The 24,444-nt window shown below is 42.5% G+C and overlaps 1 protein-coding gene across 4 annotated transcripts in view; it reads right to left on the bottom strand.

Annotated features, from left to right (window-relative positions):
- LOC307030739 (uncharacterized protein) overlaps positions 1 to 24,444 on the bottom strand; it is a 316,946-nt gene that overhangs the window by 199,968 nt on the left and 92,534 nt on the right. For all 4 annotated transcript variants that reach the window (XR_013805766.1, XR_013805767.1, XR_013805768.1 and 1 more), the window contains one exon: positions 23,379 to 23,441. Coding sequence is in view for 1 of the 4 variants with exons in the window: in XM_079667369.1 (XP_079523495.1) it covers positions 23,415 to 23,441 (27 nt within the window). In the remaining 3 variants the exon portion in view is untranslated. The remainder of the gene's footprint in view (positions 1 to 23,378; positions 23,442 to 24,444) is intronic.

The following is a 24,444-nucleotide window of genomic DNA, read 5'->3' as shown; positions in this document are numbered from 1 at the left end:
GGTGTTGTGTATTGTTAATATGCAGGACGATACATTTTGGGTTAATTAATAAAACCAGATGTTTGTAGTTTACGCAATGTAAACTATCAGCAGTTTAGAGGACAAGGAAATCAAAGATAAATACATTTCTACCTGACATTTTTGTCCACAATTCCCTCTTCATACACCCCCATCCAAAACACTGGGATAATAATGGCAACAGGAATACGCATCTATTCCCTCTTTGTCTTTTTGATATGTCTGTCCAACTTGTGAAATCCAGTTGTGTTGATAAATGATGCTATACAGCAGGATTACGATTCTAATTCAGTTGTCCACATTTCAGTTGGACAAGAAACTCTGTTAGGGTTAAAAAGTTAATTTGGAAACTGTCTGGAGTCATGCAAAGGTATTATTATGGCAAATCATCAGTTTATGCAAACATGGAAATTATTGCTTTAGTCGCTGCTTGGAAATTGTATATTTATGTTGCATGTAAACATAATCAGATCTAATTGAACTAAACCTTATCATTTATAAACAAACTGAAAGGAGGCGTGTGGCGCAGCGGGTTATCCGAAGGTGTTCGGATCAGGGGGTCACAGGTTCTAACCCCACTGCAGTCAGCATGTCGTTGTGTCCCTGAGACACTTCACCCCACATTGCTCCTGTGGGGATTGTCCACAGTATTGAGTATGTAAGCCGCTTTGGATAAAAGCGTCTAACATGTAATGTAATGTAATAGCACCTTTGCTCTGCATGCTTCTGAACTTGTAATGCCCATTTCGACATACCCTCTCCTCTTTGGCTCTGATTCTAAATGTGTTGTTAAAGCAAGGTGCAGATTCTTAAATTGAGCAGCACTCGCCTTTAAATCAGTGTTTCAACAGCACTATTTAGAGCAGCATTCCAAAATCATGTGTGAAATTACTACAAATAGCAGAAACAAAAAAGCTTCTGCGGCTTCTTTGATTACTTTGATTTTGACACTCCAGCTGTTCATCCAGAAAGTAACTGCGTTGATTTGTAAATGTGTTTAACCACAAGGATGACATGAAAAGGAATGTGCCAACACACCAAAGCATTTCAAATACATCCTGGGGTATAAAACTAATTTCCAAACAACAAAAAAAGAGTCTGACATGTTTTGAAGGAACAATTTCTTCCCTCGTAGGCAACGGAGAGCTGTTTTAACAGACAAAAACTGGCATATTTTGACTGTAAAGCAAGAACTGATCACAACGACAACAACAGAGTGGCCGTGTAAACATATCAACACAAAAGGAAGAAGGAAAAATCACCACGGGTTTGTGATGACGGGTGATCGATGCTTTGAAATGCAGCAGCGGGTATTGTCATATGCCAGAGAGCTTTGAGCTTTGCAAAACTAACTACTCAGAGCCTCTCTGATATCTATTTTGCTAACAGACTCATTTGGATAAATAAATGGGAATAAATATTGGCCTCAATAATGCTTGTTGTGTTTTTTTCCCCCTGTCTCGTGATGCCAGCAGCTATTATGAAGAATGTTGCTCTCGCTGCACTAAAAACTGTGAAAATGAGCCTCTTTTAAATGTTGCACATTTAATATTTATCAGCTTTCTATTAGAATATATGCACACTCAAATCGTCGGCCTATGTGATCTATCGCTCTGCTAAATTATGGTGCCACACAGCACAGAGGGGGGAAATTCATTACTGCTCAGGGCAATTTCCTCCCAAAACAAAAACATTTCATTCCAGCGGAAAAGCCAAATTAATACTGGCTTTGCATGAACCCGATTTTATTTGCCAAAGAACTGCCACTTTCTCACTCACTTCATCCGCTGGATGAAGGATGTAAGTTGAGAGCTGGGTAAAATGAGTTTCATGCGTGCACACACACATCCAATTTCACTCACACTCGCTCAGTCACAGAGGAACACAGATTCCCCTCTTCCTTTCTCTTTGTCTTGCTCCTTCTCAGACACCCCATACACACACATGCTCAACATACCTCTGTACATATAGAGTACATACACATGCAAGCATTTCATCCTGCTCACCAAAAGGCTTTTGTTTTCCACGGTGCCTTGCATTTCTGACATCAAAGGGGCCTCTAGTCTTGCAGTTGACTCTGGATGAGCCTGTTTGACGTCACCACATTGTCGTGTCAAGTTTTCACATCAATGGTGTGTTTACCTCGTTTGATAAGTCAAACCAAGACACTTGAAGAACTGTGAGAGGACAATAATGAATAACTTAAGAAAGCCATAATGATTCCCTCGATGAAAACGAGGAGGTTAGACGTGGCATAAACACTTAACGTATACTTTTATATATTTTAGTGAACGGCTGTCTTGTCTGCATTCAAGGGACAAGTTTCACCACTGTTCTTTCATGTACTTTGTTTTGATTAAAGAACGTATACCTTTACATCACTCCAATCATAGCTATTCTAGTTGTAACTATTATTGGTGGCCTTCTCTTCTCAAAGTCTATTTGTGTTTGCATGTATGTGGATGTGTGTGTGTGTGTGTGTGTGTGTGTGTTTGCTTCGTTAATCTGAATGACTGTTTCACTGGCTGGGTTGCCTTCTCATATAATGTCACTTGATTTATTCCCCTATCTCATAATCAAGTATTTGTTTATGGTTTAAACATAAAAAACAATCAGGGTTATAATGTGTGATGGATAGCGTCACATGCTGCTATTTATTTGGCCATAAAGACTTGGTGGAAAGTCATCTAAAAGGTGCAGCGTGCTCTGGATGCCAGGAAGGTCAGGGACGTGGGGGGTGCAGAAACATGCAAGCAGGGATGACAGCTGATTTGTTCAGCAGCTTTGAATAGCTGATGAACCTGTGATGCCCAGAATCCTGTTAAAATTGTAATAAACATGGCGGAGGCCTATTGACTGGAAGTGAAATATGCACATTGTTCCCGGTGCCGGCTGGCCCAGAATGGAGCAATCATGTTTGACAATGTACAGTGCAAACCTTTCAATCAGAGCGAAGTCTTATTTTGCTGAATATTAAATACTGGCTCCATTCTGCACGTGTCAAGAGAATTTATAAAGCTAGGGAATATTATTGCCTCCAATTGACTTGCAACTCTCATCTCCATAAATAAGATTGAATAATGAATCTTCATTCGGTAAATTGTGGCTATGACTAGTGTGTGAGTACAGTGTGTTTAGCCGCATGTCTGCCCATGTTGTATACAACTATATTAATGTATCTTCTTTTTATGAAACCTGTGTGAATAATCTTATCAAAGACAAGGTATTATTTACATGACAGCAGAATCAAATTGGACATGACTGGCAAAAGCAGCATAACAATAAGCCAAATTAAAATGTGCACTTTTTCTCCCATCATTGCTTCTTTATGGATCCACACTTGTCTGTTGCAAACTGACACCTTGCCGCCTACCTCTTCAAAACCTCATGTAAATGTGTGTTGAGGAATTCTATTTTTGTTTACTGCATTTGCCGACATAAAGGCTCGTGTCACATATAGCTGTGAAGACATCTCAATCAGAGGACAACAGACAAAACTGCTGTGATTGATGATCCGAAACAAACACAAAGCAAGCTGTGGAAAAAAGATGGATGTTTGTTGAGTGATGTGATGATTTATTTGCTTAGCTGCCACAGCAAATAACGATAAAATCAAATCACATGCATGTAAAATACAGATATCTACTTTGACAATACAGTATAGTAATATTATTACAAAAGTAAAATAACAAACCAAACCATCTCATCGTGGTTTGAACTGGTCTCTGTTTTCTGACCCTATGTTATGGCAGCCTGCTGTAGTAAAATAATCATGATTTAAATGGATCATTTTAAGTTTCCCCTTTTAATTATACATTATGTTGGCCATCTAAACGGTCTATTTGAAGCCATCTTTAAGAAAAGGAACCATCTTCATACACTACCTCAGGTTGCTTTACCGCCGGCATTTCCCTGGAAAAATCAGTGAGGCAGACACTCTGTGCATTTGCATACATACATATATTTAACCCCCCACTAATACCCAGGCTCATATGTTAACGTATACACGCACATGCAACCGCACACACACTACCAGACACACGCATGCACAGACATATGTGTGCATGTATGTACACAAACAGTTTGAGACAGACCTAAACACAGATTACTAAACCCCCACTCCATATGCCCCAGACATAACATTGCAAGTAGCCTTCAAAATGCAATGTTTGGGTCAAGCCGACTTGCACTTCTAAGTAATTTATAATATGCTTTACTCCAAGGTATTGCACAATCTCATTATCATTAGATTTTTGCATATTTAACAACAGTTTTTAATTAGAAGGTATTTTATTATTCATGTACATAATTTGAGGCGAGCTCAGGCTGCCTGCTTTTTACCATGAAGATGGGAATAGATGAGGTGGGGAAAAACAAAAAATGCAGACATTTTCTTTCTAGAATGGAACATTTTGGTTTGTAGCCTTTAACTGGCAAGTGATTCCACACACCACTCTGGTAATGGCTCTTTTAATTTAGCTAATAGCTATCATGTTGTGTACCTTTATGCATTTGCTAAATTCTTAGCTCTGGGAGTTGTCTCCCGATGCTCTAGCTGTAAGTAGTTCGGTATGCTTTGGCTCTCAACGCAGTAGCATTTGCTGCGGCTATGCTCCTTGATGTATTATTAAAATTGGAAATGGACTCCAGGGACAGCATCTAGTTATGTGCTTTCATTTGCCGAATAAACCAAGCGTTGTTTTCATCTTTGCTCATGATTGTTAATGGCGCCGCTGATGAGAGGGGTGTGTGTGATTTCTCCCACTCCCTTTATCAGCACAGGCACGTTATTATGCAGGCCAAATAGCCAAGCTGCTGATTTTGTTTTAGGTTTTCAATTAGTCATTTGACTAAGCACATCTGTTACTGGCAGAGGCCCAGAGTGTGGACGAGTCACTGTCACCTGCTTGGGGCCTGATGGAGCGCAGTAGCAGCAGGGCTATCAGGGCCCCTTGGTGGCTACAACCACTTCAGAGCTCCTCAGGGGTGTGTCCCGGGTCCCCTCACATTTTACAGCCAACTCTACAGAGGAAAGGTGCTTCCAGAAAACACCCACAGCCTGTCTCTCCCCTGTTCTTCTGCTCCGTTAAAGCCCCGGTCTGTGGAGACTTTAGTGTTTAAAGCCCCTTTTCCAACAGTAACTAATATAACCACCATCACGGCGTTGGTTTGAGGTTTGAGACCACATTGGCAAATCAACCCACAGTCTGTGTACAGTACATCCCGCTATATTTGTTTGCTTTTGATTGTGTCTTAATGATTTATGTATAGCAGTCTGCTTATTTTTTCTCTCCCCACGAGTACTAAAATTGATGAATACACAATGTGCCTTTCTTTGAAGGGATGTGAATGCAGAGTTGTTTAAATGTGGACCAATGCAAATAAACAGCCTACTTCCTGAGCTGTGAAGTGAAGGAGATGTGCTATTTAACTTTGTTCCCCTTCTTGCAGAGTGGGATGTGCGCACACATCTTTCTAACATATTAAATATATACGTACATGCAGGTCCTTCCCTCTGCCACAATAAATATCATTAACATCTCCAAACACGCCTTCATATTGAGCTGAAATAACAAAGAAAAACGCTATATATGTGAACTGTATGTTGACAGAAGATAAAATGGTTGATGATTTAACTTGTTAGTATTTGCACATGGTAATTAGAAGCGACAGAATAAAAGGCCTATTGCTATATCCACTGTGTAATAGGGCCTTTGTGAAACAACAGCAGGGTGAGATTTACTCTGTTGTTCGGAACAAAAGCACTACGTCACTTCAAAAGTCAGCAAAGCTCTGTTTCATTATGGTCAGCGATTTCCTGAAGGACCGAGGCTGTCCAACGCCTCAATCACATTAAGTCCCAGCCCGTTTTGGGAAGCGAGACAGTAGTCAAGCCCCAATAGAGCTGCAGCCAATCTTTGATTGTCGGAGTTCAGGGAGGGTTCAGTCAGTAGCACCATCGTCCCTGCCTGATCCAAGAGGGACTCCCACGGGGCTTTAATAAAACATTTTGCTCATTGTGGAAAGTAATGACCAACAATGTAAACTTGTGACTCGACAACAGATGTTGGCATGCTTAGTGGAAACAAGGTGCTGTAAAATTAATTTCATTTGAATTATTTACTGCATGCATTACGTGCTTGAGGAAGTAGATTGGAGGGGGGGGTGGATTGGTTGGCAACAACAACAGAAACGTATTCAATTAAAGGTGAAATAGTGGGGTAGAGGGTGGAGGGGAAATGGAAAAGCGAGTGATCACATGTGTTCGCTCTCAAAAATCAAATAGGAATCATAGCAGCACTGACATCGCTCCTGTGATTTATATTTAATAGGGTTTATTATTTCATATTGTCACTTCAAAGGTTGTGCCAGGAAAACTTGCCTGAGATGTTTTCCAAATTAAATTAAGCCAAATTAATATCTGAAAAACAAGTAAGGGGGCACTGTTGTTTTCTTTCAAGTGACTGCAGGGAGAGGAGAGAAAAAAAAAGTTTTGTCAAATGAAATCAAACGGTAATGAGTCTAAATAGAAGTATGTCATAGCAGCACAAACCTTGTCTAAACACACATCAGCATGCATGGGTAGACAAACAGAAAGAGAGATACAGAGATGCTGAGAAAGCAGGGTAATGTGCTCTGCAGAGTTAAAGACAAGATGACTAATGAGATGTGGAGTGGAACAAAACTCTCCCTGAGCCTCAAAACAGATGTAGAAACACTGGCAGTCAACAAAGCTGTATACAGTCACAGACCATAAGTAATATGGACAGACTATCCATCTCCAGTTTCTCTAAGAAGTATTATCTGTATTTAACTTTTGGGTCAAAACAGCTCAGTTTTATGTTTTACTTAAATTGACAATAGATAACATGTTTGATTTATGAAGTAAATGTTATTTCACAATGTAATGTATGTTGAATTATGACATTATCTACGTTTACATTGGTTTCTATAAGCCCGTTTTGAAGCAGCCTCGGATTGCAAGTTCCCCTCGATAGGCAATGCAGCAGTGCCAACCAAATCGCATTATAAAAACCCTGCCTACTTATTAATACTCTTAGTTCTTTTACTCTGCCTGTTTCATAGCACTCACAGTTGTTTCTTGCTTTGACAGTAAGTTATCCAGGCTGCTAGGGTTAGCCATGTTGCTATCAATTTATATAATGTGTATGAGTAGATCTCCTTGTTCCCAGGAAAATCAATGGGCAGGAAATATGTTATGACTGTCTCTGTTTTGCAATTAGTTTGGAGAAAAAAATGAAACATGTTCTGTATTTTCTCCAGCTCTGAGAAAAACAGAAAGAAATGTGGTTATGTTTGCAAAAACAGCACCAACAATAATACCACTTAAAACAGTTAAAAACAGTTTGTAGTTGAAGGACCTACAAAATAAAGGACTTCAACTATTAAGAAAGAGCATAAACTAACCTATGTCACAAGTAGTCAAATAGAGCATTGTAGAGGAATAGAAAATCATCTTCTTAGCTGCCAGCAACTTAAGAGCTCTAAATGATATTACTAATAGTCTTCAGAAGCAAAATAAACAGTAAATAAGTGCAAAATGATATCATGTTATTCAATTAAGTATAGCACCCCTTCATTGTTTATACACCAAAACCTTAAACAATGTTGTGTTTCCATGTCAGAGTCATTTGTCACAGTTCAGTTTGGCCCCACAATGCTTTGCTTCATGACATATCAGCGGCGTGACGCCATCAGAGCCGAAGACATGCCTCACCTGGATTTCCTTCATCACCCCAACATCTCAGGCAGCAGCCAAAACAACACGTAGCTACTGTTAGCACCAGGCATTGTGGAAAAATAACAAGGGGCGCTATTGATATAAATATATTTCCTCCTGTAGTTTGCCCCCCCAAGTTATTCATCCATGTGTTTATTTTCTTTATGTCGCCCCAGTCCCAGCCGTGCAAAGGTTGCCTTTGTTTGTGATGGTCCTGCAGAACAGCTCAGCTGAGTGTGAAGTGCTGGGATACAGGAAGTAGGGTTGCTCTTTAACCTGAGCCTTGTGATAAATGGAGACACTTAACAATAGTGTATCCTGCGACCTGGACCCGGAGCTGCTGACAGCGGCTTGTCCTCACTGTGTGTGTCCTCTTCTTTTGGAGAGGTCTCCTACCCTCTCCGCAGCTCCACAAATAGCATGATGATAAATCCATTATACATAGGTTAGTTATGGCAAACAATACAAATGAAGACTTCCTGGTGCATTGCAGAAAATGCTGCAGGGGGTGAGTGCTGAGACCTAGCGTGACCTTTACCATGAACAAACACTGGCGATTTGATGATATTGTTGTGCATGCAAACTTGAGACAGTTGTGGTAACTATGATTCAGAAAGTAAATATGTCATGACGCATATCACATCTCTCTCTTGCTTTCTTTTTTCCTGTGTTTCTCCTATAGAAAGACACACATCCACTGCCCTACCAGACGCTTGTTGTGCCCTTGGCTTGTAATGAGCACTGTACGGCCAATAATAGAGCCAGCACTTTACACTCTAGAAGTCATTTGAAGTTCACAGTTCAGATTGAGTGAGAGAGAAAGGTGCACATACCCAAAACACAACCAGCTGTGGCACTGCAGTGATGAATGCTGCGTCAGCGCTACCCATGAGACACACATACAGACACACAGAGAAACGATTACCCAATTACCCAAAGAGTTTTAAGTTTCACTCACAAACACTCATGGATTATTACTAGAAATCTGACAAAGGACAGGGTTTGTCTTCGGTCTGATCCAGATTTCACCACAACATCCATCTGTCAGCAAACCATCTCCATTATCCTTTGAATCACAAGCATGACTCAGCTTAGCACAATGCCACATGTTCCTAACACTACAATAGACTCCTGACCCAAACCGCTTTACACTACTTGTTGATTGGAAGTGTGCAAAGGTTTAAAAACTTTGTCAGCTTACTTGTGGTTTGCCACAAGTATCCAGATCACATCACTTCAGTTATTCGCATGGGAAAATATCGACTAATGTGGCCCCTTCTGTAGTCACTGTTGAGATGACAGTCACATGTGTCCAATAGAAACGCTGCTTATCGAGCCCAAAGTGTTTAAGAGGGTATGAGTCTCTGTAGGGAAAGCTCATCTGGGGAACATGTGACTTAATTGAATGCAAATTTGTCAGGCTTTTCTCAATAATCCCATGCTTTTTCAAATGCAAAGATGGCTGACATAATATGAATTCATCTAAATAACCGTATAACTCACCAAGTGGTAAAAAAAAAAATCAAAAAGGCCCAAGACATTTTAATGAATTTTGCAACCGTCACTTGATATAATAAATTTCACTTGTTTGTGACCACAATAAAGGGGAACAATTCCATTGAGTAATGGTGGACTTTGCTTGAAAAAATCCCACATTAATTCCCTTAATCAGCATATGGATCAGAAAGATTTCCCTTCACACAACTTGGGACAGCCGTGCCTATTCAAAACACATTAGACAAAGTGTGACACCGTCACGGTAGCAGATGTTCTTTACATTTCTCCCCATTCCTAACCTATTTCCTAGTCCCTAAACCACCGAACCCCACTCTCTCCTTTCACACTTCCCTCTTCCCAACAGCACACAAACCAGCACAAGACAAAGAGAAACAAGATGAATTAATACCAAGAGGGGTCCCAGCGGTATTGAGAGGGGATTGTTTTTGTTCTAGTTGAAAATATTTCTCACTTTTTAGTGGAGCGCGCACGGCTCCCACATGTATTGTCTGCCTGTGATCATGTGTCAGAGCTGTACAAGTGGGATGTGGGGCCGGGTGCCCGGCAGGCTTGTCTGAAGCAGACGGCTTGTTTGCGTGTACTTAACAGCTCCTCACAGCTGTGTTCTCTCCAAATGTAACAGGAGAAGACCTCATCCATCAGAAAAAGGCATTCTCTGTTTCCCCCCCTTCTCTTTTCTTACCCCTCTCTTCTTCTTTTTTTTGTCCTCCCCCAATTTTTCGTTCAAGTGCGTCCATTGCAAAAATGTCAGCAAACAGGCGAGAGGTCACATCAGAGGTCAGCCTGTGAATTGCCGTGTTAGCCAAGCTTTTCTCTCTTTTCAAGAGGGTGTGCATTTCTCAAGAAGTTCCTTATAAGCAAGTCATCCAGGCTCGACACATGTTGGGGGGGGGGAGTGAAATTGGATTGTCCCTGTGACAACACAGACGCAACCTGTCTAAAAGTAACTCGTCTCACAAGTTGTCTAGAGTAAACTTTGCAGTTAAGCATTTGGATTTTAACACATGCTTCAAAACTCACTGAATGTTATTTCTGCCGTGAGTTGTAAAGTCCTTCTGTCGGGGTCAGGAAATGGAATGTTAAATTAAGCACATCTTTTTGAAAGGACAGCTGGTTGGAATTCACAACACAATGTTCACAAAAATAAGTCTCATCCTGTGCTGAATCTGACCTGTCTTCCTCTAAAAAATGGACCATGTCTCGCTGCCGGGGTAAATGGCTGCAAACTGTCACGTTGTTTCCGTGCACATCATATTGTCGTTAGTCACTAGACGTACATCGTAACCTTTATGCCTCTGATTAACCCGGAGGCTTTGGGAGGAGGTGGGAGCCAACGTTTCCAAAGACAAGAAATTCAACTTGGCACTACTTTCCCCGGAGAGGCCCCTCCTCTGGTCTGGCTCAACGCACAGCCTGTAAATGTTTCACTTTGATTTCACATACGTGACGATAAATTAAAGGGCGTTTATCAAAGTTGCTTTGTTGCGGCCTGACAAAAGCCACTTTGTGCATAAATGACTGCGGGGAACAAATACCTTTAGCCAGCGTCCACATCATTTGAAGTTGGCACCAAGGATTTACATACTGAGAGTGATGCATATAAATATGTTTCCATGATTAGCCGTTGTATATTATACTCTAAGCATTGGGTTGATGTTCTTGTACAGAGTGACTTACTGTACAATTAACACAGCAGTGAAATAAGCTCCTTGTTTCTAAAGTGCCAACATTAAAAGCAATTCCTACTTGGAAAATAAAGTGGATAGGAAAGATTTGATAGGCTAACAAATGATACCTTTCAGAATAAATATATAGTCTGTACATTTCTCACATGCTGCTGGAACACATTGTCAGAAACACGACGAAGACAATGAAAGATTTGAAAAATGAAGTGCAGAAAAATGAAATTGGCCATGATGCAATTTTTATTAACAAACAATTACAGAAAAATTGGATTTACAGTGTGTTGTATGAATTATACCTTTAGGTACGGCACACACACAGACCTAAAAAGCCTGCATGAAAATGTATTGATATATGACACAAAAATACAATGATTAATGTAACACATATTGCAAGTGCTCAAACAAAAACAAAACACACACATACTTGGAACTCCCACTATACTATCAAACTCATGGAGTGATACGCCAACAAGCGTGTGTTCATGTCTTGCCTCTCTGTCTTCTGGGAACAGACTAATTGCGCTAGAACAGAAATAGAGCTGAGGAGTCTGAATGTGCTCCTGGAGAGACGCCCCCAACCCTCAACCCACCTCCCGACCCCCTGCTGGTTCTACTTTTCTGATTTTCTTTATGCCTGTTGTAACAAAAGTGCAGACGCAGAGTGAAAATGTCACATTTTGAACCCTCCAGAGAGTCCTAAGTCAATTCAGCTGTGAAATGTGAAGTATCTGTGTGTGTGTGTGTGTGATATTCCGTTTATATCTATAATTCCTGTGACAACTGCTCATCTAAACAAGTCACAATCGTGTGCGGGGCGTGATATCTTCAACTTCGGTGACAAGAAAACTGCATCCTGCCATGCACACCCCATCTGGTTATAACACTGATATTAGAGAGGCATTTACAACATGCCGAGGGACTGCTCGATATCCAGCAGGCACACGAGAACCGCGCCCCTGTTTTCTCCTGCTGCTGTGTTTGTGTGTCTTCTGTGCTCCACATGCCCTGCAGATGTAGACGAGGGGAAAGGGAGAAGGAAGGGTCTCTGCCCTCTCTGGCTAACATGCACAGCAGTTATCTGCACACAAAGAAGAACATGTGCACTCACATAATGAGTACACACACAAACCCAGACGGTCTGTATGACTGACAACAACTTGGCACAGGGAAGTACGGCGCTCTGCTATGTTGGCCCTATCTGTAAGAAAGTGGAAGAGGAGGAAGAGGAGAGGACAGGGTCTAGTCAGGGTTACTCAGTTACTTTGGTTAGTTGCTCCTAGCAGACCGCGGGACTGCCTGACTTACTGTGTTTGACACACACTCCGAGAAGTGACAGTCTCACAGCATGGGATGACGTTTGCAGCAGGCGGGGAGCAACTCCTTCCCTTCACTGCACAATCGCTCCTCTTCAGTGCCTGGTAATAGGAGGGGAAGGAACAGTGGAAAAAAAACTTTGAATGAAACAGCGCTTTGCGGGTGACAGCCCAAGAACTTTTGGGAGTCAGAGAAGTTAGCACCAAAGTTCCCTGTCAGCCCATTAAAGATGTGAAGCTGGCATCTTGGGCCTATTGAAACCATATGTGTGAAAGAATTTCTCTGCTGGTAAGACATTCCAAATACTGTCCAAGAGCCAAAGACTTTGGTGTTAGTCTAATTTAAGCAGTATGTTGGGGAGAGCTTGCCGCTCTTTGATCATGTGGAGATCGTTTGGTACAAATTGAACTAACCCCAGCTCTGTTTCTGGTGGATCACAACCATGGATTTGTTGAATTAAACGCTTCGTTGAATGCAGTCTGCACATGAAAAGAAACGTACTCTTAGGAATCCGAAAGCGGGTTTTTCACCTAGCCAGCAGGTCCGCTTCTTTATTACTTTTAAACTCAATCCACGCCGGGTCCGTGCCGCTTTAACGAGACACGGGCCGTGGCCTGGAGGAGATCATGTTCGGAGGGGAGACAGACAGAAATCACCTGGGCTATGTAATAGAGAACATATTGCACAGAAACCCCTAAGCATGGACTATGATGGATCAGACTGTACATGTATACATTCTCCATCCTCGGTTTCTTTGATACACCTTTTTTCTTTTTCCAGCTCTTTCCTGGGACCTCTGACCTTAAGCTACAAACCTGCACACACACTCACTTACTCACAGCTGCTATCTAACATGCGCTCGTCTTTCCTCTGCCGATTTCTCTCTTTCTCCCACTATTTATTTCTTAGATGAATAGCTCTAAACTCTTATTCCACAATTACAGCAACCCTAATCTACGAGTATTTATTTCTAATTCACAACAGCCTTTTGTATGCGGAGGTCTTTCCCTCTTTGTGACATGTTTTGCCACAGCACCCTGCTGTGTGCATATGGGTTCACTGTCACACGTTGAGGGCAGAGGGGCTCCTTATCTGTGCTATTGATTTTCTCATTGGCTCCGGTCCTCGTTTGGTAAATGAAAACATGCTGTGTGCAGGAAACCAGACATGAAGCTTTCTCTGAAATGTCTGCATGTCCTTAAATGTGCAAGGGGGAAAAAAATATACAAAATATACAATGTTCTTACAACGTTTTGAGTTGCTGGAAAAGCTCACCTGTCTCTGTATCCGATAGCAAGTTATCAATCATTGAGTGACCAAACTAACTTTTTGCTATGACAATTAGGTGAACGATTAATTGCACTATCAAATATTGCCGTGAACTTAATTTTCCCACAAAAAAAGAAAGGAAAATATGTTGAAAGTGAACTTTTACTTCGACTTTAAAGTTGCAATGTGGTCCCATTGGAGACAGACAGCCCCAGTGGTTCACATTTGGTTGGTATTAAGAAGGGGGAGATATGGATGCCTCGCCTCTTACTATCCTCACTGTTCTGCTGAAAAGAACAATAAGAACAACAGAGCTGAGAGGGGGAAGGTGGAAAAGGGGGATTCGTGCCCCTGGTGCACACGTGCAAGCCTCTCCCGGCGTCAGGTAGGAGCTGATTGATCGCACTTCAAAGGCAGGAAGTACTGGATAATTAAAGCTGCAGTATAAATAGATAGCATACACCATACACTGAATCATATGTTTGATAACAAATGGGGGCTGCACTTCAGCGTTCAGGCTGGTCTTTGCTCTGTCCTGAGAATCACAAATGTACACGCCCTTGTTGTGGAGAATAAAATAACCTGCAGATGTACGGACCAAACTTTGAATAATTAAGGGTGTTTTTTCCAGTCCCGGTGTACTCAAAGTGTAGTTTATTTATCTAGTTTATTTTTTGTTTTTCAAGAAAATACAGGAAATTGTGACATTTTCAGTAAATATACCTAAAATACTGTATGTGCAGGGATTTAAATGGGCTGCTTTGCTAAAGGCATAACGTTTTTAAAAACAGATGAAAAAGAAGTGAAGACCTGGTTTAAAACCTTCAAAAATAAACCAAACTAAATAGAATCAAACAATAAGTTCTAAAAACATGTGTGTATCAATTAAGCATGCAACTTTTAAGAATGTACACGTAAGCAACAAACATGCTTCTGCACCTATTTAGTAAGAACTAATTTAAGGCAACTGAGCAATGCTACTGATTATACCCATTGAGCAAAGCTTGCAAATTCAAACACTGCACATAAACGCTAAATACCCCAGAAAAGAAACGGCTTTGCATTAGGCTCTTTTAACAAAATTGAAAAGCAAAGCATTTTCACGGCAGCTATCAAAAAACCCAACATTTGAAAGTGCTTTGGCTTGGTTTATTTGAATCACAATCATGGTTTTGAAAGATTCCCTCTAAAAACGGTGTTAATTGAAGGGTACAGTGGCCGTGACGCTCAGTAGACACAAAACCTAGCCAAATACAAGCAGGGCGACTGTAGCAGTTAAAAACACAATGCTGTTGGTGTAGGAAAGGCAGCACAGTGGCTGCATGCGGGATAGATGTGGAGAGAAGAGGAGACAAATCTCCCACTTATGGTTGATATATACAAGCGCTGTCTTTTAGAGCTGCACAAACAACACTGCACCACAAACAATAGTGTAGTCTGCCACCATTCACTACGGATCGCCAACCCAACCGTCCTGCGGCCAACAGCCACCGCCTGCCTCACATACAGGCAAGCACTGTGAATACGAGAGTGGGACCCTGAACCTGAACCGCAATGTCATTCAGGATGGTAAGACACGTGCCTGATAATGGAGAGGCTGTTGTCTCCAGTTTAACTAAACAAGGGTTTCAACCTGCTTCAAAGATTGGATTTACTTAACGCTTACATTGAATAGAAAACACTGTGATTACAGAACATTAGGGAGTCATTGTATTACATTTTATTTATGGGGGTGGCAGTAGCTCACTAGCCAGTCTGTAGGCTTGGGAACCGATGGTGGGCTTAAGGTCACTAGCTCGAATCATAGTAAAAAGTTGGGACTGTTTACCTCCTGGGCACTGCTGAGGTGTCTTTGAGCAAGGCACTGAACGCCCTACTGCTCCAAGGTGCCTGCTCCTGCGCTCTCACACCTTTCTATAAATTGCATGTGTTTGTACATGTGTGTATTTCAGGCCGAATGTGATGAGGTGCTTTCCGTGTGTGTGTGTGTGTGTGTGTGTGTGTGTGTGTGTGTGTGTGTGTGTGTGTGTGTGTGTGTGTGTGTGTGTGCGTGCGTGCGTGCGTGCGTGCGTGCGTGCGTGCGTGCGTGTTTGTATTGTATACGTATACTTACATAGTGAAAAAGGAATGTTCCCTTGCTCAAAGTGAGTCTTCTTCTTTTTATATAGTTTAAACGTGTGGATTTCCTAGGTACACACTGGTTATCTTTTGAGTTTTGCTTAAAAAACTTCTCCACTGTACCGCATACTGTGTGTGAATCATTAACTGGTGCCTTCAAGGTTTTTAACAGAAACTGAACCCTTACTTACCAGGCACATAACTACAACTAGTCAAATTACCAATATAGACCCATTTATTAAAGTCTTCCCATAATAAGACAACTGAAACATAATACCTGTGTTTCATTTCCTTTTACAGTGCATTTAATTGCATGTTAGAGAGACAACTAGGACTAGAGCCGAGACTGACATGAGAAATGGACCTGAAGAAATAGAGTCCATGAGAGACCAGTTCTGGGGTTTCGTGTTGGGGATCTAACCAAAGTCCTGGTTGAAGGCTATAAGGTCTAGTGGCTGCAGCTGGGCTTTGTGGTTAAAGTAGTGGGCCGGCCTTAATGGATTTGTGATGATGTATCTCTGAATTCTTGTCTAAGACCTCTGACTGGGAGTAAGCTCAGGATGCTTATCTCTGCGGACATCTTGGCCCAGCTTCAGGGTTTGGGATCTAGTTTCACCTGCCCATGGGAGAAATCCACCAGGAGTGGAGTAACTGGGGATTAGTAGGGATGACCCTGGGAGCAGCATGGCAACATTTGAAACCACTAAAGAGAGGAAAGTTGTTTGACCTTGAGGCATGGACAAGGTGAAAACTAAGGGAGATTATTAGATTAGTTGAAGTGAAACATAACACCTGGAGGTATCCACACTAAGAGGGATATTATTTGGTTGTAATTAGTGTAACGGCAAGAATCTAAAGTGACAAGTACTTAAAAAATTAATTGTTTAATGGGTCACTTTGCTTTAGAAAATGGTTTTAAAGCACAACAGAAAAAACATGGGCAATGTGTGTTTACAAAGCTTACCAAGGTAACAAAGTATAATCATGTGTTACCGAAGCCCTGACAAAGTGAGTCATCCAGGTTACATGAGTAAGAAGTTGCCCTGGAGCAGAGCAGCCACAGCGACACTAGTTGAAACCACTCAAGGTCACAGCCCAGCTTCTCTCATGACTGGCCAACATGTCTTCAGGCCTTAGCCTAGCAGACAGATTACAACAACGCTCCCAACAAAGACCGGCGCCTATTCCCCATGTGCTTCCACCCTCTCCGAAACCTTGCAACCAGAGAGCTCCTAAAGGACTCGTCACCTTGTCTCTAGGCTGGAGCACCAGAGCAGGGAAAGCCGCCACTTCAATCATCTGAGGGTCATGGGTCATGGGGGTCAAATACCTCGGCTCAGATCCCCAACCCCCATGTCACAGTGACAGGCAGTGGTCAGTGTCATGGGCCGGACCCTCAATACACGCAACCCGGTTCCTGTTCAGACCACAGGGACTGGGCTCACATTGGGATATCAATACCACGGTTCAGTGGTGAGGCTATTGAAAAGCTCATACAAAGGGAGAATGAGTGATATGTCAATTATTGTTCTGTGTTAAAAAGTTAGCCTTCACTTATCATCACTCTCTTTCCGCTCTTAATATCCCTGAGTTATATAATGTTACTGTTGCATGAACCCACTTTTTTTCATGCTTTACTTTTGAATTCAATCAGGTCAGAATAGTGATGATTGAAAAGCAAAGTATGAGCGAAAGAAATGTATGTCACAGTGGAAATAAAACACACCAAAAAAAGCCAAATGGGCCCAGTTTGTAAGACTGTGTTAACAAGATAATCTGAAAGTCGGGAGGGTGTTTTTTTAACAAGGGTGTTTTTACGATCTCTGTTACAATAAAATGAACAGGTAAAACACTGAGTGATTAAAGATAATGAAGAACAGATATGGCTGACACCGTCTTAGGGATCCCTAATGAAAGATTACACTGCACTTTGAAGAGTTTTACTGCCTCAGTAAATCAAGACTAAATACTTATTATTTGAGGAGGCATTAAGGGTGCAGTCGGGGTACAATGTGCTAGCCTGTTTACGATTAAGAAGGGGGCGGGAAGGAGCATTGGGGATTTCATTGGGGATTTTATAAGGGAGCCCCTGTATGCCCTGGAATTCCAACACTTGAGCGGTAGCCCCTGCAAGCGTGTTGTGCGAACATGTATGTCTTTTGTGCAACAACATAGTGACATGACAAAGTCTGAGTGAAAGCAGATCACGGTGAACCTGTTTGTAAGTCCTTCAATACCCCTGACATCCCTGCGCTGAGCTCTGGGATAAAGAACAAAAGAACAGAAACAGGTAAACATGTGCTAACAGCTAGCCTGGTACTTGTCTGCTTGGCTTAGTTGTGTTTGGTGTTTGACCGCCACATGTCTTTCACCACTTGTGTGATCTGCAGATGACTCATGGCAAAAATTAAGGCAAAAAAAAAAACATCGTCCTCTTTATTTTTGTTCCCACGGACACCAAGAATCAATCAAATAGCATTCCTGTGGATCAGTTGTGGTTTTGACTGAGGTTCTTTTTAGCTGAGGGCTGTTGACCCTACTCCCCTGGCTGACAGGAGCCAGAGCTGAGGACCAGTAATCAGGATCAGAAACTTTACTGCTTGCTCAGGAAGTTCTTCAAAAAGGTGGTGGATCTCCACGATGTAAAAACACATTCACACTGCAGACACAACTTTTACCATGTCCTCTAAATGTCAACTGGGAGACGATTGCAACAGTGTTATAAATCACACAGCAAGTGGGTTAAAGTAGGAATTCTGACCCAAAATGGAACGGGCAAAAAAACATCAGTGTGTTTTTAGGCCTTGAGTCCTTTCAAAAGCAGAGGTCAGTCAGCATAGGCTGAGGTCACATGCTATACCCCTGTAAAAATACTGCAGAGCGAGTGGTTTCAATTTGCTCAAGTGATTAAGTTCACGCCAGCCCCCAGTGCACTGGCAAGGGTCATTTGTGCTTGGCCGAGTTACTTGATGAAGGTAGGGAGGAGTGATGCTAACCGTGAGCATTGGTACTGACATGGCATTAGGGAGGCATAACAAGACTCTGAATCATGGGGTGTGCTACAAGGTCTAGTTGAGGTTACAAGAAAGCTATGAGTAACTTTTGTTTCCATTTGTCCAGCCAGACATCTTTTTTTAGATTAGATAAAGATGTACTTTATTGATCCCGAATGGGGAAATTGTTTTCTCACAGCAGCAAGTACAATAAAATGAAAGGGAAAAACAGAATGGAGTCTGGTGAGAAAAATAAATAAACAATGTTTTTAATATTTGTTCAAAATGTGCTAAACCGTCATAACCGAGCTTATTTCCTTAAGGGGAAACCGGAATACACGGGGTGGAGTCCGTTTAAAAAAAAAACAAGTAACTGAAGTTTTTAACAAGTTTTTACTATTTGTTTAAATATTGCTAAACACTCAAAATGAAACCCATCATATAAGGGCTTATTTATTCATGATAGCCTCTATAATAAATGTTACTAATTAAGACAATAGCCCTCACCAGACAACTAAAGGAACATTGACAGTAGGAATTTAATTAGCAGTAAAGACACATTCCCCCTTAATTGGCGCAGGAGTTGACTTATAAACTGTCTGTATTTGCTCTGAGGAGAAACTGTTGGAATTTCACAAGGCTCTGTAAACCTGGACCTGCCACTAACAATTCAACTGTGTAGACAATTGACAGTGTTGCAGTCAAGGGGATAGCAGTGCAGTGTTTGGGGGTTGGCAGAGTAACACCAGATGTGAGCTGTGCACTGCGGCATCAATAATAAAAAAGTCTCCCTAATCTTAACTCTTCTCTCAGTCACATCAAACCTTATGGTGAACAACAACAGTGTGTCTCAGGTAGCTAAATTATTGATACAACCGCAATTTAAAATCTCCCAACTGCAATTTTTCGCAATGTTTCTCTTCTCAGCTGCAGCTCCTATTGTTGATTTATTTATTTATGTATTTGTTTTCACTCTGTGTTTGGCTGTTTTCCCTTTTTTTCTTCAGGGGGAGGGTGTTTTTCTCCATTTTTCACCTTTCACATCTTGTGGAATTCAGCGCTCTTATTTCCTCCCTGTGATATGGAGTACGGCACTTCAGAAACAACTGTCAGTTTCAAATCAAAAATGGGTGGAGTGGGTGTAATATTGAACTACTTAACACAAGGCGAGAGACTTGAGCGATGGATATGGCACCCGATTTCCCTCCCCTCCACGTCTCCCCTTTGCCTTTGTCAGCTCCGGGGGTTTCTCTCTGTAGTCGGAACAATGCGTGGGTGATGTCGGCTCTCGGAAGGAGATGTTCTGTACAGCGATTTAGTACAAATGCATCCCATAATGATCATGTTTTGTTACCTTTATGCACCTCCAGCACCGGTTCCACTCCTGTTGAAATCTGAGAGCCGTAAACAGCTACAGAGGATGCTCCCTTTTAGCCAAGTATTTACTACTGCTGCTTTGCTCTGCTACAACACTGATGGAGGCTCCTCTTCATGTCTGCAGCGCTCCACAGCCAGCAGGTGTGTTTAGTGTGTATTGCACACTCCCAGAAACGCATACACTTTCACATACTTAGCCTGACTTGCACTGCATACATACTTGAATGTAGAGTATTTTGCATCAGCTGACACACACACACTTCTGTCTACGCTCCCACAGCTGTTCCCTAGACGTATCTGCGAGTAATGTAGGTGAACAGCTTTTTGGCTGTGACACCCAAACATGTTCAGCCGTTCCACTGGTGTGGGCACTTAAAACAATCTCCTGTCATGTCACACCAAAGGCCTCTTAGCTTTACAATAACAGAACAGGTTGACAAAATGAAAACTCATTCCTCCCTCATTTACGCGTCATTTCAGCCCTGACCCTGGCAGTAAAAAGATCAAAGAGCTTTTGAGGCCTGCTCTTATTTCAGGCTGCTTTAGAAGGACAGCTGAGGACTTTGGCAGTTCAACATGAGCTGCGACGGGATTTTTTTTTTTTCAAACCCCTATCCATTCACAATGAAAACCCTGACTCGTATATATCCAAAGCACAGGCGTTGTTATGGGTTAGAGTAATGGTTATAGGATCACAGATGGTTATCTGCTATGACACGCATATCAGAGCAACACTAACTCTGATTCTCTGCCGCTCAGTGCCATACATTTCAAGCAAATGATGAGTTATCGGCCTTATAGCAAGCAATAAAGTCGAGGGGAATTAGGAGATTATTCAAACCTGGTGATAACATTTTTAAATCAGAATCATAATGGTTACATCATTCTCCTTGTGTCAGATTCATAGTCCTACCCCACCCCCGCTGGCTATAACCATGGTAACAGAAGAAGCCCCAGGGATGGTGAATCAATAGCAATATGCCAATCTTTATCTAAGCAACCCCCACTCCCCATCCTTGTGTAGCGCTGTCACTTTAGATCTAATGATCTAACCTATGAAGCATTGATGAGCAGTCGGCTAGTGCGTCACTCTTCATTCAATCACTCACACACACACACACCACATACAGGCCTTCTTTGTTGAAACAATAACAATTGAATTGCATCTGTCATGTCAGTGATATTGGTGTGTGTTGCATCTTCGGTGAATACAGCATAATTACGAAGAAATCATGGAGGCTATAAAAAGCTGAGATGCAGAGAGGAGAAATCTGAGGTCAGCCATTTTGGTTGGAGCGACCACTGCACTGGCCATAACACAAATGGATCCGTATTGACCAGTGTCATTGACCTCCGAGACCTCTGCTCTCCAGCCAATCTGCACTAGGCCTTGGGGGCGATTATGACATTTACTCAAACAGATTATAATTTCAAATGACTGTTTAAAAAAATTCCCCGGTGGAGCAGACTGGGGAGAGCAGTGGGGAGAAGGGAGAGAAAGCGGTCAATAAGAATGGACTTGAAATAATCAATAGGAAATGGACACACAACAGAGGCCCTGCAGGCTGTGCGGATCAATAAGCTGTGTTAAGTGGCGGTGATGCCCTCCATTGATGAGCAAATGGCTGTCGAGGCTCCCTCTCCCTTTCTCTCTCACTCCAGTGGGTCAAACAGCGGGGCCAGGTGGTTAACCACATGTCGCCTCCAGACATTGCACACCAGGGCTCAGTCTCTGATACGCCCAAACTGGTCAGCTGATGTGCTCTCTGCCCTGCCCTCCACCCTTAAAACGCCCCCCTGCTCCCTGTGCAAAGCTGAGGGGCATTGAGGGAGGTCAAAAGTCTTGCTCCTGCATGTAATGGAACAGTTACTAATTTTTCGACCCAACCAGCGTTAAATACACACATCTACTCTACCAAGGGGAATTATATCATGTGTGCTGTTGTTTGCTGATGGGTTCAGGGACTGTTCGGTTAGTACAGAGGAGATACAAGAATAGCAAGTTTGACTGTATGTGCTATCGTGCACACTGAACAAACAATTGTTGACTTTAATTAAGTGTATGATGTCAAGAAAAGTTTTAGATTAGTTGAAAGAAAAATAGTAGGTTCAACTTAATATCATTGCTTTCAACTAAATACAGTTATGTGATATTTGTTGACATAATACATTTAATTAAAGGTTCAGTTTTTTCAGTGCTAGAAAGAGTTGAAGAACTTGCTACACTCTACAGTTAGAAAAATATCATATGAAAGAAAAGTTATATCCGAGACACCACAATATGCAGTAAGTCCTGTCTGTCTCCAACACATCTTAAAGATATTACTCACTGGAATAGCCTCTGTTGTTTCAAAACAACACCTGTTGAGCTGTCCCACTCTGGGCCATCCTTTCCAGTACAAATCAAAGCGCTGCTGTGTGCCTACACGTGTATCCGAAGTGAAGAGAGCCAAGCAAGGCAACAGGAGAGGGAGTCCTGTGTCTTGTGTTCATCATCTCCTCACCAGTACTCCATCTTATTACTTCTGCCATATGACACACGCCTCAGATCGCACGACCCATGAATAATATACGACCACGCCACCTCAGCACAGATGAAAGCGCACACAGTGCACTGTGGGTCGGATACAGTGGGCTGAGATGCACAGGTAGTGAGGAGGAGAGGCAGGGTGATGAGGAGGGAAAGAGTATAGATACCATGCAAATGCCTGTGTGTGTGTGTGTGTGTGTGTGTGTGTGTGTGTGTGTGTGTGTGTGTGTGTGTGTGTGTGTGTGTGTGTGTGTGTGTGTGTGTGTGTGTGTGTGTGTGTGTGTGTGTGTGTGTGTGTGTGTGTGTGTGGTGTGTGTGTGTGTGTGTGTGTGTGTGTGTGTGTGCGTGTGTGCGTGCGTGTGTGTGTGTGTGTGTGTGTGTGTGTGTGTGTGTGTGTGTGTAGGCGTGTGTGTGTGTGTGTGTGTGTGTGTGTGTGTGTGTGTGTGTGTGTGTGTGTGTGTGTGTGGCCTAGCATTACTATACTTGTGGGGACCTAAATATGTTTACACAGTCACGTGTGGGGACTGGCTTCCCTTATGGGGACAAATTGGAGGTCCCCATGAGGGGAGTCATTAATTTTAGGGTGAAGACTTGGTTAGGATAAGTCTCCAGGAAATGCATGTAAGCCAATGTAATGTCCCCTGAAGTGATGTATACATGGTGTGTGTGTGTGTGTGTGTGTGTGTGTGTGTGTGTGTGTGTGTGTGTGTGTGTGTGTGTGTGTGTGTGTGTGTGTGTGTGTGTGTGTGTGTGTGTGTGTGTGTGTGTGTGCGTGCGTGCGTGCGTGCGTGCGTGTGTGTGTAGTTCAGTCCTACCTCCAGCTGCAGCAGGGGTGACAGCTCACATCAGTGTCAGATCCAGGTAGCAGGCAGTGTCACCTGAAAAGAGCGAAGAAGGGGGAAGAATGAGAGGATAAGGAGGGAAAGGGAACAATGAAACAGTAGCAAACACAACACACACACACACACACACACACACACACACACACACACACACACACAGGGAAAAGCATTCCTCTCTGGAGAGCTGATCAGTGTGAGGCAGTTTGCCCGTCTGCGCTCTGCAGGGACATGGCGTTTCTCCCTCTCTACTCCTCCACTACTTTTGATCATCAGGCCCTGCTCCTCTCAGGTGGTTTTGGAGAAGAGACACATATTCTAAACACAGCATCACCCTGTCTGTTACTTGACTAAACACACACGGGTGATAACACACGCTGAGAGATGCGCTGGCACACAAACACTAAAAGCAGACAACACAGGGTGTATGTGCAGAGGTGTATCGAGCAGCAGAGCAAGGGATTAGGCCTTTAAAAACAATGTGATCCTGGATACCACTTTGAGCAACACCCTCTGGAAAAACATTGTTCCCACAAGCCTCAAGTTGTCCATTGAAGAGCAAGGCTGTTACGTCACTCTAACAGCTGTTAAATGATATGAGCTTACACTTAATTTTTTATAGTCACCCGCTGCATATGTTTCACATACAACAGTGATGCGTGCAGTGTTGGGTTCCCTTTGTGAATGGCAAGTATAATGTCACTGTTAAAAAAGAAACCCCATTCAGCTGCAAATCCTATAAGGAGCCAGCAAGCAGGCGACAAAAGGTTTGTCATGGCGTGGAGGCTAGCGCCCGCTTTGTGCTCTTGTCGATGGCAGGAGGAGACAATAGGGATGAGCGTTTTGGGAGCTTGACCCGGGCTACCTTCACTTCACCTCAGGTAGACAAGGTTAAGATGGATGGCCCTAATTAAAAGAAAGGGCCTCTCTTCTTCACAATAGCATCAGGTTTATTTTACAGGAACTTTAACGGGGCCTTTTGTGGGGAGGTAATTATAGGGTAAAGTGATTAGAGCTCCCCGAAGGCATGGAGGTGACAGAC

This window comes from Notothenia rossii, assembly GCF_949606895.1.
Source record: "Notothenia rossii genome assembly, chromosome: 2".
NCBI lineage: Eukaryota > Metazoa > Chordata > Actinopteri > Perciformes > Nototheniidae > Notothenia > Notothenia rossii.
The sequence above is the reverse complement of the archived record's forward strand: the minus strand, read 5'-3'. Positions and strand labels throughout refer to the sequence as shown.